Source organism: Streptopelia decaocto (genome assembly GCF_964273445.1).
Source record: "Streptopelia decaocto genome assembly, chromosome: 9".
Classification (NCBI taxonomy): domain Eukaryota; kingdom Metazoa; phylum Chordata; class Aves; order Columbiformes; family Columbidae; genus Streptopelia; species Streptopelia decaocto.
In genome coordinates, this window is record NC_138664.1 from 21,146,583 (window position 1) to 21,162,508 (window position 15,926).

Here is a 15,926-nt window from a genome sequence, read left to right on the forward strand (position 1 = left end):
TGAGGACCACTGCTCCCACGAAGAGACCCGTCACCACCCGCAGGAACCAGAAGAGTCGCTGCGAAGGGCGAGCAGAGGAGGGGAACAGGTCTCAGGTTTTGCCCGGGGGAGCTCGGCACCAAGCATATCACCAGCTGCTGAGAAACGGGCCTGTCCCTCCCTGGGACACGGCTTCTGCAGGCGGGTGGCACGGTGGGGACGTGTGGCTGGCAGCGGGGAGATGCCAGCAGAGCAACAAGGGGCAAACAGCCCGCTTGGGAAAGCCGTGAGGTCCCGTCTCTGGGACGGAGCATGGAGATGCTCCCTTTAACAGTTCTGAGCTGGGATTTCCACACTCAGCCAAACCTTGTGTGTCTGGACGTGCTGGCAGCTGGCCACAGCTGGGGACAGGAGCAGCGCCAGGGGTGTCCCCTGGGGGCGGCTCTGGGCCAGCCCCGCTGCGGAGCTCAGCGTGGGACAGGCGCTGGGGCACGCACAGCGCACACCTCATCTTCGAGTGGAGTTTCGGGGAAGGTGGAGCGAGGTCTTTGAGCCTCACCCTGTTTTTCCGCTCCTATGAAATCACCGGGGCTTGCTGACAGGGAAATCCAGCCACGCTCAGACCTGGGCACCTCCTAAATTTGGGATGGGGGAGTTTGGTGTCTCTGGCATGGGGGTGCATGGTGGGTTGGGCTGGAGCTCATCCTATGGCTTGCTAGATGTCCCAGAGCCCTGGCCATAACCCTGTGGGCACACTTGCTCCCCAAGTCTGTTTTTGAGGCTGGGAAGGAGGAGATGTGGGATGCACAGGGCAGGGACCAGAGGCCTGAGCTCCCTTGTCCCTCCACTTACTGCCCTGCCCCGGATCCCCGGCAAGATGATGATGGAAGTGGCCAAGACGGAGAGGAAGATGGAGACAATGACGGCCCAGGCAGTGTCGACGGGGAAGCAGGCGTGGGCGCCGGGGTAGAAGGGGAAGGAGCCATTCCACAGCGTCATCCTGCTGCCTGGGAGGGCTGGAAATTGGTACCCAGAGAGACAGCATGGAGAAAGTCACCTCCACACTTCCATCCCACCCAACCTTCTCCACAGAGCCACCTCCTGCCCACTTGCCAGCGTGTCCCTTGGCCTGGGCATGGTTGTGTGAGCATCCCAGCACCCATGGACATCACAGTCCCGCATCTGGGTGTACGCCCAGGCATCTCCCGCCCGAGCCCTCCATCTCCTCAGGGCACATCCCAGAGCAAAGCAGGTCTGGAGACACCAGGACTCCTGGTGCAATGCTCAGATTGTCCCCAAGATGGGACAGCAAGATGTGCACACTGGCTCCCCTCCTCTGCCTGTCCGTGACCCCGGGCTCCTGCCCGTGCTCCCACCCTCCCTGCTCAGGGCACCCGGTGAATCACTGCACAAACACGGCTGCACCCAGCCCAGCTGCTCCTCGCTGAGCCTGCACGCAGAAAGCTCACTTCCCACTGTCCACGGAAACAGGAGTAACCCAGAGGGGACAGAACTGCCTGTCACTGCTGCCAGTCACCACCCGCTGTCCCTGGAGCCGCCGGAGGAAGGTGCCGCAGGGATGCTGCTCGGGAAGCTGCCGCACTTTGGGGCAAGGCACCTCGCTGCTCTGAAAGGGGAAAGGGCTGCTCAGCACCCCTGCGAGTGGGGACTGTCCCAGCAGAAGCACCTGTGTCCCCTTCCCCGGACGAGCCTACCTCTGCCTGGCCAGTCCCGAGGGCTGGATGTGCGCAGAGCTCCGGGTGCTGCCTGCTCGCGCTGCCTGTTCGCACTGCCTGCTCGCGCTGCCTGTTCGCGCTGCCTGTTCGCGCTGCCTGCTCGCGCTGCCTGTTCGCACTGCCTGCTCGCGCTGCCTGTTCGCACTGCCTGCTCGCGCTGCCTGTTCGCGCTGCCTGCACAGGCTGTGGGCGAGGAGCCAGCCTGGCGTGTCACGGCTGTGCTTGTCCCAGTGTTTTCCATGGTTCCCGCCTCCAGAGGCGGCTGGATGGAGCAGCCATGCCCACGGCAGGTCGGTCCCCATGGCAGGTCGGTCCCCACTGTCAGCCCCGCTGAGCCCCAGGGTGGGCAGGGGAGCCACAGCCAGCACGGTGCTGTGCAGCATCGCAGGGTGCGTGATCCCAGGGGGGCTTTGCCTTCTTCTCCTTGACTTTTCCTGCAGAGCAGTGAAAAGTCCATCTGTTCCTTATGGGATGCTGGGGCTCCTCAGGAGCCCTGACCGGCACTGCCTGGTGCAGCATCCCAGCCGAGGTCACTTAGCACGGGCTGTGGCTGCACCATCCCACTGACCCTGCTCCTGACTCCATCCCTGGGGCAGGTTCCCTGGGAAGGTCCCAGCTGACCTGTGGGTCACTGAGCAAGGTGACACAGTGATTGGTGATGGGGACCAGAGGAGATGCACAGGTCTAGAGGGGCCCCCAGCAGAAGATGCACAGGTTACTAACCTGGCCACAATCTGGAGATCACAGAAATCCAAGCTTTTGGGGTTTGCTCTCGTTCTTGGGCAGTTTGGTTGGTTGAAGCAGATTGCATGGATGCAGAGAGGTCCTGGCGTGGCAGAAACACCCTCCTGACCCACGTTTTGGGGCTTCCCTCCAAAGCTGGCGCAGTTACTGCCATTCCCTGGGCACTTCTTGCTGCGTCCTGGGTGATGGCCTGGCCGGGTGCCTTGAGAAGCTCTGCTCCCCTCCCTGGGCAGAGGGAGGTAAAACCAAGCTTTAATTCAGGCCCAGCAGGAAATAAAGGCATTTCTGGGCAAAGACTTTGCCATTTCCCCTCAAGTCTCAGACTGGTGCAACGCAGTCTGAACACCAAATCCTTTCCCAAGGGAGGGATTAAATGAAATTAAATCAAATGCAGGGTGGCAAGGGTGACGTGGCTGGGAAACGTGTGCGCAGAGCTGCGCTCAGAGGTGTCTGACGGTGCCGGGATGTGGCGTCAGCTCCAGCTCCGGCAGCATCTGCAAAGTGCAGGGAGATGTGGACTTCACAGCAGATGGCACAGACCTCGGGGTGAGGACACGTGTGGGGCTTGGGAACGCTTGGAAAGGTCAAAGACCCCTCCAGTGTGGGAGAGGGATAACTGGGGAGGTGCCTGGTGATTGGCATTAATTGGGATTAATTGAGGTGGGGAAGAAGCAACCGTGTGAGGTGGTACTGAGATGAGTGGTCTGGGGTTAGACCATCGCTGGTTGCACTCCCTGTGGCCAAAAATGAAAGCTGGGGGGAGGCAGTTTTCCTTCTTCTCTAAAGGAGGTGCCCAGAAACACAGTGTTTGCGTGCAAGGACATCAGGGCAGCTCACAGGGCTGCTCTGCGTCCCCCGTCTGTCCCCAGCGGTGATGGAAATGGGGTGTGATGGTCGGGGGGGATGCTCTGATGGGCTTGCGGGCTGCCAAGTATGGGAAAACTGCTGGATTCACCTCACCCAGCCCTCTGCATCCACAAAGATGTCCTATAGAAGCCTGAGGCCGTGATGATAACTGGCTTTTGAGATTTATTTTTCCCCTCTGATTTTTAATTTTCTGGGTATTTCTGTAGGTAGTAAAGGTGTGTAGTTCATCGAACTGGTCTGGGGACTCGTTCTTGCTCACCAGGAGCTCACAGGCTCAGGCTCAGGGCACTGCTCCTGCCGGGCAGCCCTGGTTGACTGGGCAGCTTCTGCTGCAGCTGTGTGCGAGCGACGGACAGGGCGATTTGGGATGAGTCACCCATCCAGATCACCCCAGGGAGCCGGGGGCAAGGGCAGCAGCACCCATCACCTCTTGCACAAGCTGCTGTGTTAGATCAGCTGCCATATCTCGTGGTGCAGGGAGGTAGATTGGGGACCGAGCAGGAACCCCAAGGGGCTGCCCCTTGCTCAGGGGATTTCTGTGGGACAGATGTGTCCAGGTGTCACCCTGCCCCGCTGGCTGTCCCCATGGCCCCTTTATCCTGGTCCCCAGCATGGAGGATGCTGCAGGGGGGGTCAGGCTGGGGCTCTGTCGCATTGGAGCCGGTGCAATGTCCCATCCCTGGATGGGGCTCAGAGCAACCTGAGCTGGTGAAGATGTCCCTGCTCATGGCAGGGGTGGCACTGGATGAGCTGTGAAGATCCCTTCCAACCCAAACCATCCTGTGATTCTTTTACCCTGACGCTTGGATGCGGCTCCTTGCTCGGGATCCTTTGCAGCAGCCGATTGACACACGATGGAGCAGCCTGACGTAGGGACAGAAGGAAGGATGGAGGGACCTCCTCTGGCCAGTGTCCACCTGGCTGAGCAGGGAGGTTCACAGTGCCTTCGCCACAGTTTGGCTCTAGAAATACTTGCAAGAAGGATCTATTTTTCCAGGTTTGCGTGGAAGTTACTGAAAGAGAAGGTGTCACTGTCCACCACACTGGCCAGCAAGCTGGGGTTTGTATCTCACGATGGAGACGGCTCTGGGCCAACTGGGAGGGCTCCCAGGAGATGGAAGAAGAGCTCAGCAGGAGCCACCCATCCTCTGATGGAGGGGCTTCAACCATATTTTTAGGCCAGAAACTGTGTTGGGTGTCCAACCCTCTGCTCCTTACAAGAGCCATCACCATCACGCAGGAGAGGTGCCAGAATCTCCTACCAGGTGCTGTTGCAGGTTTCCACGTGCTCTCAGAGACCCAGGGGACAGAAACACAGCCGCCCCATTACCTCCTGAATATGTCCATCCCACCCAGACACCCCACGTTTGACCCCATCATCACAAAGAGGTGTTGCCTCTCCACTCAAGCAAGTGTGGGTGCCCGATCTCCTCTCTCGCCTCATCCCCGTGGACCCCAGTCATCCAGCACATCTCTGCTGCCCTGGTATGAGCGTCAGGAAGGACATCAGCCCTTGGGACACATCTCATCGGGGTTTCACCATCCCAGCTCGGGGAACCCTGTCCCCACAGATAACAACCACTCCGACACAACTATCAGCAAGTCGAACTTTTCCAGGATCTGCTGGGGCTTGTTAATGATGCACTCGGTGGTAATTAGCACTTTTGTCCCAGGCTGTACCACAGAGAGAAGCTTTATTTTGTAATCCCTGTTGTTAGAGGTGTAATTAAAGTGATACACGTTTTTTCCACAGAACTCCTGCACCTGGTGTCTCCCCGCCAGCCTTGAGATTTACGTACAAAGCAACGCCACTGGTCTGTGCCTGAGCACACACGCTCCGCACCCCGTGTCCCGCTGCGGATCCTGCAGGGGATCATTCAGAATCTGCTCCGTCCAGCCAGGCAGAAGTGCCCAGAGCACACGGTGCAATAAGAAACCCTGCGTCTGTCGGAAAAGCTGCGCAAGGATCCAAAGGCTGCTCCGCAGCATGTGGGCAGAAATAGCGTAACACAAATTAAAATCAGCCGCTTGCTTAATATTAAAAAGTAATAATAATAATAATCCGTAGAGTCGACGCAGTCTGCAAGCAGAGGTGGGATTGCCTTATGTGCAATAAATACTGCAATCTGGCTTCAACTAGCGCAGATTTTTGTAGGGCTTGTGGGACAATCTGCCAACCGGTTTTGATCCTGCAAGACCCTGTGACTGTCCCAGAGACCCCCAAGGACCTCTGATTGAGCAGAGTCCCTCCACATGGCTTTAGCCTCTGGAGCTCAGAGGACTTGGACAACCTCCTGCTGGGGCTGAGCTTGCAGATGTTGGAACAGGAGGACAAACGTTGTGGTGGAAGACATCTGAAGAAGATCTGAGGTTGGGCAGGTCTCTCGTGCATGTTCTCTACCAGTTTTGTGGCTTGGGGTGCAGAGCTCTTCCCACCCAGTGGTCCTGTTCCTCCACCCGTCACCTTGGGATAGTATCTTGCGGTTGGTGACAGTCCTGCTGTGAAAGGTTGAACTAGAGACCTTCAAAGGTCATCCCACCAGCATTTATATGAATCTGGTAGTCCTGCTCTTCCCACCACAGTCTCACAGACCTCCCAGCAGAGCTGGTTCCCCAAAACCTTTCTGGGCATGTGAGTCCCATCCCTCCAGAGAAAGCGGACATGGCAGGTGAGGAAGCTGGGGAGAAAGGACGTGGCCACTTGGATGTTTCCAGGCAAGAGGAACAGAGTCCACCTTGGCCCAAGGCCCAGATCTGAATTCCCACAAGTCCTCCAACCAGAGGATGGGGGATGCCAAGACCACAGACACAGCAAGAGTTGGAAATGGGAAGAAAGGAGCATCCTACGTTCACTCTTTCCAGATCCTTCCTGTGCCCACCTCTGCCCACTGCTTCAGGAAGGGACGTGCCTGAATTACGGCTTTGATTGGCCTCCCACACTGGGAAAACGCCTCAGTGTTGCATTTTATAAACTGCATGTAGGTTTTATAAACCTACATGCATTTTATAAAAACCATCAATTTATAAAATCCATCAATTACGCAGCACCACAGCTCCTGGTACAGTCTCAGCACCGTACGGGGAGTCCCGAGGTTGGCAGGTGGACTCAGGAGCACCTTCCACCCCGCAGCTCCAGGAGCTGTCACCGGTGCAAAGCAGTTTCCCTGCACTACGTCACGTTTAGCCCACTCGCTTTATTTTATACACTACGAGCCTGAAGAACCTATTAATATATTGTTCTTCTTCTTATAGTCCTTGGCTGGTTCTCAGCACCACATGGCGGTTAAAAATCCATCATAACTAATAGAAAATGGAAGGGAAATTGTGTTAGACCTCCTCTCCCTGCGCTCCATCGCCCTGATGGAGTCCTCTGTAGATGTCCTCTCTAGCCTGAGTTATTCTGTGCTTCTAGGATGGCATCCAAGGCAGGCGCTGGACATGCTGCTTCTCAAAAGTAGGTGGCTCAGGGGGTCACCATTGCTCCAGAAGCCTACAGAGCCGTTCGGAGGAGCAGAACGAAGCGGCTGCTTCACCAAGGGGACCGAATGTCACCTGTGGTGGTAACAAGGAGAAGAAGAGGTGCTGGAAGCCTGGCAAAGGGCAGGGGAGGCGCTTTCCCCAAGGCTGAAAATGCTTGGAGGTTTTAGATTGTTTGCAAAACCCGAATCAGTACTCAAGTATTTATATTCTATCAATTGACAGTAAATTAAATTCCCCAAGCTGAGTCTGTTTTGCCTGTGACAGTAATTACCAAGTCACCCCCCCATCTTTATCTCAGCCCATAATACAGTGATGGGGGGAGATGGAGGACAGACAGACAGATGGACAGGTCTTGCTGGGTGGGTGTGAGAACAAGGATCTCACCCGGGTGTCTCGTGGCCGGTTTCTGCCGGGATGCTCAGGAACCTGCTCGCCCTCCCACGAACTTGCCTGTGCGCGGCATGAGCTGGTGGTCCCATGACGTGACATCAGGTCAGGAATCCCATCGGGCTGCCAGTCCATCCCACGGCCGGATGAGAGGCATCTGGTCTGCTCCAGCGTCAAACGCGATACGCTCTGTCATTATTTTCCTTGCTTATAATTAGTTTTAAGCCAAGGCTTTGCTACAGCTAATGAAAGGCAAGCTGGGGGTCACCCACATCCCAGAGCACAGCAGAAAGCCTGGGTGAAAACACACAGGTTGGAGAAAAATCTCCTGCATCCCTGGGCATGAGTGACCACAGAAGGACAGTGGGACAGCTCTGGAGAGAAGCTGGTGGGTAGGAACTGTGGAGTCACCATCCCTGGAGGAGTTTAAAAGACACATAAATGAGGCTCTTATGGACACGGATTAGTGCTAGAGTTAGGTTGTGGTCGGACTTGATGATCTTAAGGGTCTCTTCCAACCAAAATGATCCTGTGGTGCACAGGTTGGAGAACCTGGGAGGGCTCCAGTTGGCAGCAAGGTGACACTTTCCCCAGGGGTCATGAAACTGCTCCAGGGAGGCAGGGGAAGTTTGCCAGGACCTGAACCATCATCACATACCTCCTGGAAAACTCCCTCCCTGCTTGGTCCCATCTCCTGAAGGACACAGGGCAGTGGGACATTCAATGGGGAGCACCAGGTTTTGAAGGCAATATTTGGGACAAACTAGCTGTAGGTTATTCGGGGTTTACCCACCCAAACCAACCTTTGAATAGGTGAAAAACCACCGACTCTGAAGGCTCAACAGCCAGGCTGTAGGTGGAAAACAAATTCTCATTTATTGGTCTAAGATCTGCAGGTTTTGAGGGCCAACGTGTGGGGCTTGTGTTTGCTGCATGGGGGGACACTGGGGCACCTGGGCAGGTGCTGCCAGTGAACGCCAGAGTGGCACAGGGGACAAGAGGGGGACAGGTGAGCAACGGGGCAGACGGGCAACTCTGCAAATAAGGCTTGTTTTGTTGCAAATGAAGGCTGGTGTTGCCTTTCCCTCACTCATCAGTGAGTTCCTGCAGGAGCAATACGTCCATAAACATATATTTAGGACCAGAGGAAATGGCCTCAAGTTGCACCAGGGGAGGTTGAGGTTGGATCTGGGGAACAATTTCTTCCCCAAAGGGCTGTGGGGCATTGGAACAGGCTGCCCAGGGCAGTGCTGGAGTCACCATCCCTGGAGGGTTGGACAGACGGACATGAGGTTCTCTGGGACAAGGTTTAGTGCCAGAGTCAGCTTATGGTTGGACTCAATGATCTCAAGGATCACTTCCAACCAAAATGATTCTGTCATTCTGTGATAAATACCACCTGGGCTTCAAGCCACCCTCGAAGCGATAGGGAGCAAGGTGAGAAGGTCTCCTACTGCAGCTTTCTCCTCTCTGCTGGTCGCCAGCACGTTCAGATGCTGGATTGTGCCTTGGCTTGGTGTGGCTCTGGGTTCCCATCACTCTTTAGAAGGACTCTCCTCCCTGCAGGACCTCAAACGTTCAGGTTGAATTTAGCGTCAGAAGTGGAGAAGAAGCTTACGGCTTCATTTACAGCATCACCCTGGGATCTGCTGCCAGGTTTAGCTCTGCCTGGTGTACCTGTGAGCAGCATGGTGAGAAGGGGCAGAACCAGAGCCTGTTCACAGGACTGTGCTCCATCACCCATTTTGGGCAGCCCTGTTTGAAGCCAAAACCCCAGCAAAGCTTCGAGCAAGATGCTTTTTGTTTTCAGGAGGGTTTGCTGGTGATGCCCCCAGCAAAGAGGGTTATAAAGATGCTCCGGTAGTGAGTGGTGTAATCAGCTCGTCCAAGCTTGTAATTTCATCACGCAGCAGTTCAGGTCTCCCTCAGTGAGCAGGGACTGAATCCAACCCCCTCCCAGCTCCCAGGGAGAACCAGGAGCTTCCTCCCCCCCAATCTGCCCCCATTCCCCTCTTCCCACACCAGCCCTGGGGTTCCGCCTGCTCACGCCCACGGAAAACTCTGAGCTGGTGTGCGCAGAGCCGGCTTTATTCACAGGGGCACGGCAGACACCGAGAAAGCAGAAAACATACAGGAAATATAGAGGGAGGCTCTGCTTTTCATACAAGCAATCACTATTGACAAGATTAAAGGAATAATAAATAAAAGTGACGTTGCTACAGTAACCCACAAAGACGATGCTCTCCTCCGCTCGCCGCGCGGGGCCGAGCCTGCAGAGCTCATCCTCCAGCGCGGGGCTCCGTCAGTTTGAAAAGTACTTCTCCAGCACCTTTGCTAAGAGCCCTGTTTCCTACAAGAAAAGGCACAAGGGTGAGACGCTGGTCCCGTGCGCAGCCGACACCCCCGCCTGGTGCCACGGGGCGGGAGGGCAGACAGAACTGGACCACAGCGGCACTTTCAGGGGTGGTTTGGGACAACAGAGGCTGGGGGGCAGCACCCGAGAGGGAAAGAACCAGGAGCCTGGATGTTTTCTGCCACCCACCGCTCCAACAGCTGGACCACAGCTGGCAGACAGCAGAGCCAAACCTCGCCAGCACGCTGGGTTTGGGATTCAGGACCAAGAGCAGCCTCAGGGTCTGATTCAGCAGATACAGAATGACACAGAACACAGCAGGGAAGGGTTAACACAGGGATTATGTACTGGCCAGAGGTGCCGGAGCAACGCAGGGCAGCGAGTCACCGCTCACCCAGCGTCACCCCGTCTGTCTCCAGCAGAAATGCTGCCGCGGGCTCACGATGACAAGGGATGGGGACGATCCTCCTCTGCCGGTCAAACCCTGGTCACACACGGCAGCACCGGGAGCCCCAAGCCTGCCCGCCCCTTGTGGTTAAAAATCCAACACAGAACCACCCGTTCGCAAACGCATTCTGCTCCGCACGACAGGCTGGGAAACAGCGAGACAAACCCGCCAGCAGCTGGCGGGACTCAGCCACAGGAGGGGACAACGAGCAAAAAGAGCAAGCCCTGGGGTTTATTTAGTGCTCACCCGCAGAAAGGAAGAACCCGCTTGTGAATGACCAGCGACACCCTCCGAAAAGGAAAAGCCCACCAGCTTTTTCAATGAAAGTCAAATTCCCTCGATATTCATCCTGCCACACGTGTGCCGGAGGAGCAGAGCAACACTTAGAGAGCGCGTTAACTCCCGACTTGCTGACCGGGGGTCCCCAAGGAAGGAAAAAGCTTGTTTGCTTTCCTAAACCTAGTTGAAATGGAAGTGACGGATCCTCAGCAAGGGGTGGACTGAGAGTTTCACGGAGCAGAGCTATTGAACAGCTTATTAGGCAGGTACTGAACACAGCAGAGATCAGCTAAGCAGGGGCTGGGAGCTGAGCCCAGGTGTCCAACAACAGTCACAGCGAGGGGGAACACAGGGATGCACATCGGCACCATGTCACCCACAAAAGGAACAAAAAACTTAAGGTCCCACAGAAAAGTCTGACGCAGACAGCGCTCCAAGGCACCGGGGAGGAGCAGTGCTGCAGTATCAACCCACAGCTCGGGGGGAAGGATGGTGAAGAAAGAGGCAAGAGCTGAGTTTAGTGAGGTGCTCAGAGGTGCCTGAAGGGCAGGACCAGCCCTGTCACCCAGCAGGGTCCCCAGTGCCACCCAGGGGACAGCTGGCACAGCGGCCACCGAGCGGCGAGAGGCTTCGGGAGGAGACGAGCGGCCAGACGCACATCAGGCAGCTCAGCTGCGATGGGGCGTGTGTGCAGGACACCCCAGCTCCCAGCACAGCCAACGCGGGGCGAGCGCCAACCGTGCGCCTCGGCTGCACAAGGACTCACTCACGGCTCTGCAGACGAGGCAGGGCAGTACACCCACCTGCCCCCCCATCGTTGCAGGGGTTAATGCAGCAAATCTCCCCCTCAAAAGCTCTCGGGGAGGATGCTGAAGGGTCCAGGACCTTCACAGTCCTCTCCTCCCTTTCGGCCGCACCCCAGAAGCCAAAGTCGCAGCAGTGCTCACGGCACCATGAGGGGAGCAGGGTGGGCTCAGCCGTATCTTTGTGGTGGAAATCCCTCTGTCACAACAGGACCAACTTTCTAGGAATGCCTCAGTTTACCTTAGTCTGCCGAAACCGAGCCAAGAAGGCACCTGAACAACCAGTGCCATGCAGGTTCACATCCCTGCGACTCTGCTGCACCTGCACCTTCCCAAAAAAAGCCAGGGACAGGAGCCAGCGCTGCCGGACCTGGGCAGCAGGAGCAGCTTTACCTGTGTGCAGGGTCACTGGTAGCTCCACAAGTCCAGCAGTTCAGTGCGACAGCACAAGCAGGACCCACCTAAGCAGATTCATCCCTTTTAGGCTCTGTGTTACCTCCCGCAGAGACTCGAAAGGGCAAAACACCCAGGAGTCGCACCATGAGGTGACTGAGCGAGCCCCATGGACCGAGCGGTTCCGTCGCCACGTCCTGCGTGAGGATCCGTGCGTGTGCATTGCTCCCAGGGGCACGTTTGCCACCTGGAGCCGGGTGACTTGGACACAAAAAGCCACAGGGAGGAGGCTGAGGGTCTGCTGAAGCACAGCGGGACCGCCGGAGCTCCCCCTGCTCCCCGGCAAGCGAACGAAGTACCAACCACAGCGACACAGACCCAGGTCGGGGGCATCAGAAGCCCAAGATGGGGCTGTGTCCCTCTTGGCCTCTCTCCACAGAAGGTAAAAAAGGATTTCCATGGCCCTGCAGTGGCTGGAAAAGGGGCCATTTCCTCACAGCAGCCACAGTTCCCAGCCAGGCACTTCTGTGTCTGGCTGAGGAAGACCCAGATGCTTATTAACAACCCCTGGGCTGGAGATCACTGCCACAGCTCCATCACAGCATCCCTTGCTCGTCCTCACGCCCTTCCCCAGCATTTGGGACTAGTAGCCACCGCCCAGCTAGACACAAGCCTTCCTCTCAGCCCCTTGATTGTTGGTGTAAGAAGGGTTAACAGGACGAGAAGGGGGGGAATAGCAGCATCAGCACGGCTGCTAGAGGGGCATCTCCAGCAAAGCCGGCTGCTGTAGCTTCACACAACCACCACTGCCCTGCTCCAAGCATCTCCCTCCAGCTTAGTCAATATTCACCTGGTCAGCGAGGTCATATTTCCCCTGGTTCTCATCCAAAAGTCTCTCCTGCAAGAGGATTCTGAGGAGCTCCCGGGTCAGCAGCTCCACCATGTCCTCCAGCAAGGCGCGGAGAGAGGGGCCGAAGGCCACGGGCTCCTCGGGCGGCTCCAGGCGCGGCGAGCCCGGCACGCTCTTCTTCCCCATGAAGTGACCTGCAACGAAACACACGGAGCATCTGCGCCAGCGGTGTCCTCACCCAGCACAAGGGAACACGAAGTACCGAGCAAACATAACGCCTAAACCAGCCAGCGCAGCTCAGCAGAAACCCAGAAATCCCAGGTCCTCGTTCCACACGGGACTTCAGGAAACTTCCCTCCCTGGCTGACAGGTTAAAGAGATGCAGGACCCATCACCAAGGGATGTGGGATGATGCTGCCCCATCCCTGCCCTGCTCTTCGCCGCCCGCCGCGGGTTCCCGCGGCGCGCAGAGGGGAGTAGGAGCGTCCCCGCACACGCGTGTCCGTGTCCTCCCGCCCCGCGGTACCTGTGGCCCACAGGTTGCCGCGGGGGTTGACCTTGATCTTGGCCGCCTGGCTGCGGTGCTCGGCGAAGTCCAGGTGCACGGCGGGTCCCAGCGCGGCCCCGCACAGCAGCAGCAGGAGGCAGCGCAGCGCCGCCATGGCCGCCCGGGACCCGCCGCGGCCAGCGCCGCCTTATAGAGCGCGGGCGGGCGGGGCTGCGGCGGGACCCGCCCCGGCAGCGCTGGGGACCCGCCCCCAGGAGCCTCAGCCCGGACCGACCCCGCGGCCCCGGCCCCACCTCAGCCCCGACCGACCCCTCAGCTCCAGCGCCCACCTCGGGGGGACGGGCCACACTTGCTGCCCACAGCCCGTGGGGGTGACCCCTTAAGCACAACCCTCAGAGCCCCACAGGGTTCTCAGGGTTGAAGGCACCTCTGTAGATCCCCCAGGCCCCCTGCTAACGCGGGGTCACCAGAGCAGATCACAGAGGATCCCAGGCGGTTTGAATGTCTCAGAGAAGGAGACTCCACACCCGCTCTGGGCAGCCTGGGCCAGGCTCTGGCACCTCCCAGCAAACAAGTTTCTCCTCGTGTTCAGATGGAGCCTCCTGTGTTTCAGTCTGTGCCCATTGCCCCTCACCCTGGCGTTGGGCACCACTGAACAGAGTCTGGTCCATCCTCTGACACCCACCCTGAGACGCTGATCAGCATCAATAAGATCCCTCTCAGCTTCTCTTCTCCAGCTCAACAGCCCCAGCTCTCTCAGCCTTTCCTCAGCCTGATGATGCTCCAGCATCTTCATAGCTCTCACTGGACTCTCTCCTCACCCCCCAGCTTGTCCCTGTGGCGGTGGCGGGAGATGGTGGCAGACCTACCCCAGGGGTGGACAGCATCACTGCTCTGCCCTCGCCCACAAATCCCATGGTCCCACCACAGGAGGTGACCAGGGTGGGTTTACCCTTCTCACCCCAGGCTGCCCATTCCCCAGTCACCTGCTGCTTCTGCGTCTGCCCAGGAATATGCTCCATGATGTTACGAGTGGCCTTGTGAGGACATCAACCAGCACCCATGGCCAGCTCTTGGCACCCTTGGACACAGCCTCTCTGGGGTTTTATGGGTCAAGTTCTCCAAGTAATAATCACCCTGACCCTCGTCCACTGCTGTTATTCTCCTTGAACCCTGTCTCCAGGTGTGTGGCCTGGGAGACCTTGTTGGTAAACACTGTGGCAAAGGTGGCACTTGTCCACATCTGCTACCATTTGCAGTGGTGCCTTTGTGAACACTTTCCTTCTTCAGCCTTGACTTTGTTGAGATGTTCCTTGCACATCTGAAGCTGAGTTTTGGCTTTCTTAGTGTTCCTACACGCCCTGGTAACATTTCCAAACTTCTCCTTCATGGTCTCTCCATGCTTCCACATCCTCCATGCTGCTTTTTCACACTGGAGCTCGGTTATGAGTTTCATTCCCAGTTCAGCCAAACCCATCTCCCAGTACATCCACCTGTGTACCCAGTTATTGGAGTGTACTTGGAAGATTCCATCCTTGAAGACCTGGCAGCTCTGCTGAGCTCCTTTCCCACCGAGAGCAGCCTCCCATGGGATCCCACTCACCAGCTCCCTGCAGACCAGAGTCTGGGCATCACCACTCGCCTTTTCCACTCCCTTGAGGGCCTTGCAGACCATTTCCTGGTCACTACACCCAAACCCACCACCAGTTATCCCATTCCCCACCATTTCCTCCTCTTCCATTGATGGGATGGATCTCTGCGTGCCCAGGAACAGCACGGATGGAGCTGGGCCCAGCGATAGCGTGGGCCTGTGACACGGGCTGTTTATGCCCAGGGCTCAAGTGAAGTGACGTCCATGTAAAAATGGATTCTTTTTGTCTTCTTCTGCTCCTTCAGCCCGCAGGGCTTTCAGGCTCCACATTTACACAAGGGGTGCTCCAAGGGTTGGACCACTGCAGGAGAAACCTGTGTGTCTGAAACAATGAAGACGAGTTAAGAATGCTCAGAAATCTCCTTCGGGGCTGTAAATTTTCTCCATTTTGTGTCATATATACAGGCTGCTCTCAGGAAGCGGAAGGTCTGAAGAGTTTGGGGCTGCCCAGGACCAGGCGGGCAGCGGTGCAGTTCTCAGCAGCCACGGGACCTCAGAGCCACGCGGAGCAGATTCAGAGACCGTCACCAAGTTCAAGAGAGCCCAGATCATCAGGCACTTCATGGTGATGGAGCAGGTCCCGGGGTGAGCTGCAGGTCTGGTGAGGGTCACCACAGCCAGACACATCCAGACTGGTCCGTATTGATGAGGCAGGTCTGAGGCCAAGTCAGGCCCTGCTGAGCTGGACACCAGTGCTCCTACAACACAGATCAACGAGAGACTAAAGGCCCAGGACTGAACTTAAATGGGTTCCTGGGTCCATGAGGCCCCAGGTGAGACCAATTAATGCCTATTAGTGTCCTCAGAGCCCTGACAGCTTCTGCCAAATTTACAGCTCCATAACGTAGCAAGGAGGTGCTGGCTGGTAGGGGAGGAAGTGCCTGAGATGGCCCAGTTCTCCTGGGAAGATTTATTAGTGATGCCCTTCCCAGAATGTCCTGCTATCCCAGAGGAGATTATTTCCTCCTCAACAGCAGAGGGTTGGAGTCTGAACTGCAAACACAGCTCTGATGTTATCACAGAATCCCAGAATGTGAGGGGTTGAAGGGCCCTGGAAAGCTCATCCAGGTCAATCCCCCCATGGAGCAGGAACACCCAGATGAGGTTACACAGGAAGGTGTCCAGGCGGGTTGGAATGTCTGCACAGAAGGAGACTCCACAACCCCCCTGGGCAGCCTGGGCCAGGCTCTGACACCCTCACCCCAACAAGTTGCTTCTTATCTTTAAGTTGAACCTTCCAGTTTGCACCCATTGCCCCTTGTCCTGTCCCTGGTTGTCACCAGAAGAGCCTGGCTCCATCCTCCTGACACTCCCCCTTTCCATCTTGATCCCCAGGAATGAGTCCCCGCTCAGTCTCCTCTTGTCCAGCTCCAGAGCCCCAGCTCCCTCAGCCTTTCCTCACACGGGAGATGCTCCACTCCCTGCAGCATCTTGGTGGCTGCGCTGGA

General features: G+C 57.1%; 2 protein-coding genes across 9 annotated transcripts in view; both read right to left on the reverse strand.

The window, feature by feature from the left end:
• Positions 1-978, reverse strand: part of DUOX2 (dual oxidase 2) — a gene marked incomplete at both ends in the record, with an annotated part of 39,877 nt that extends 38,899 nt beyond the window's left edge. Inside the window, 2 exons of the mRNA XM_082061110.1 lie at positions 1-58; positions 832-978. Of these exons, the coding sequence (XP_081917236.1) occupies positions 1-58; positions 832-978 (205 nt within the window). The remainder of the gene's footprint in view (positions 59-831) is intronic.
• Positions 979-9,266: 8,288 nt separating this feature from the next.
• Positions 9,267-15,926, reverse strand: part of NMB (neuromedin B) — a 64,399-nt gene continuing 57,739 nt past the window's right edge. For 3 of the 8 annotated variants that reach the window (XM_082061303.1, XM_082061302.1, XM_082061301.1), the window contains 5 exons: positions 13,121-15,176; positions 12,846-13,085; positions 12,320-12,513; positions 9,736-9,829; positions 9,267-9,543 (listed from right to left, as the gene is read on the reverse strand). In XM_082061303.1, the coding sequence (XP_081917429.1) occupies positions 9,473-9,543; positions 9,736-9,829; positions 12,320-12,513; positions 12,846-12,981 (495 nt within the window). In that variant the 5' untranslated portion in view covers positions 12,982-13,085; positions 13,121-15,176 and the 3' untranslated portion in view covers positions 9,267-9,472. The other 5 variants (XM_082061304.1, XM_082061308.1, XM_082061306.1 and 2 more) reach the window with 5 other exon arrangements.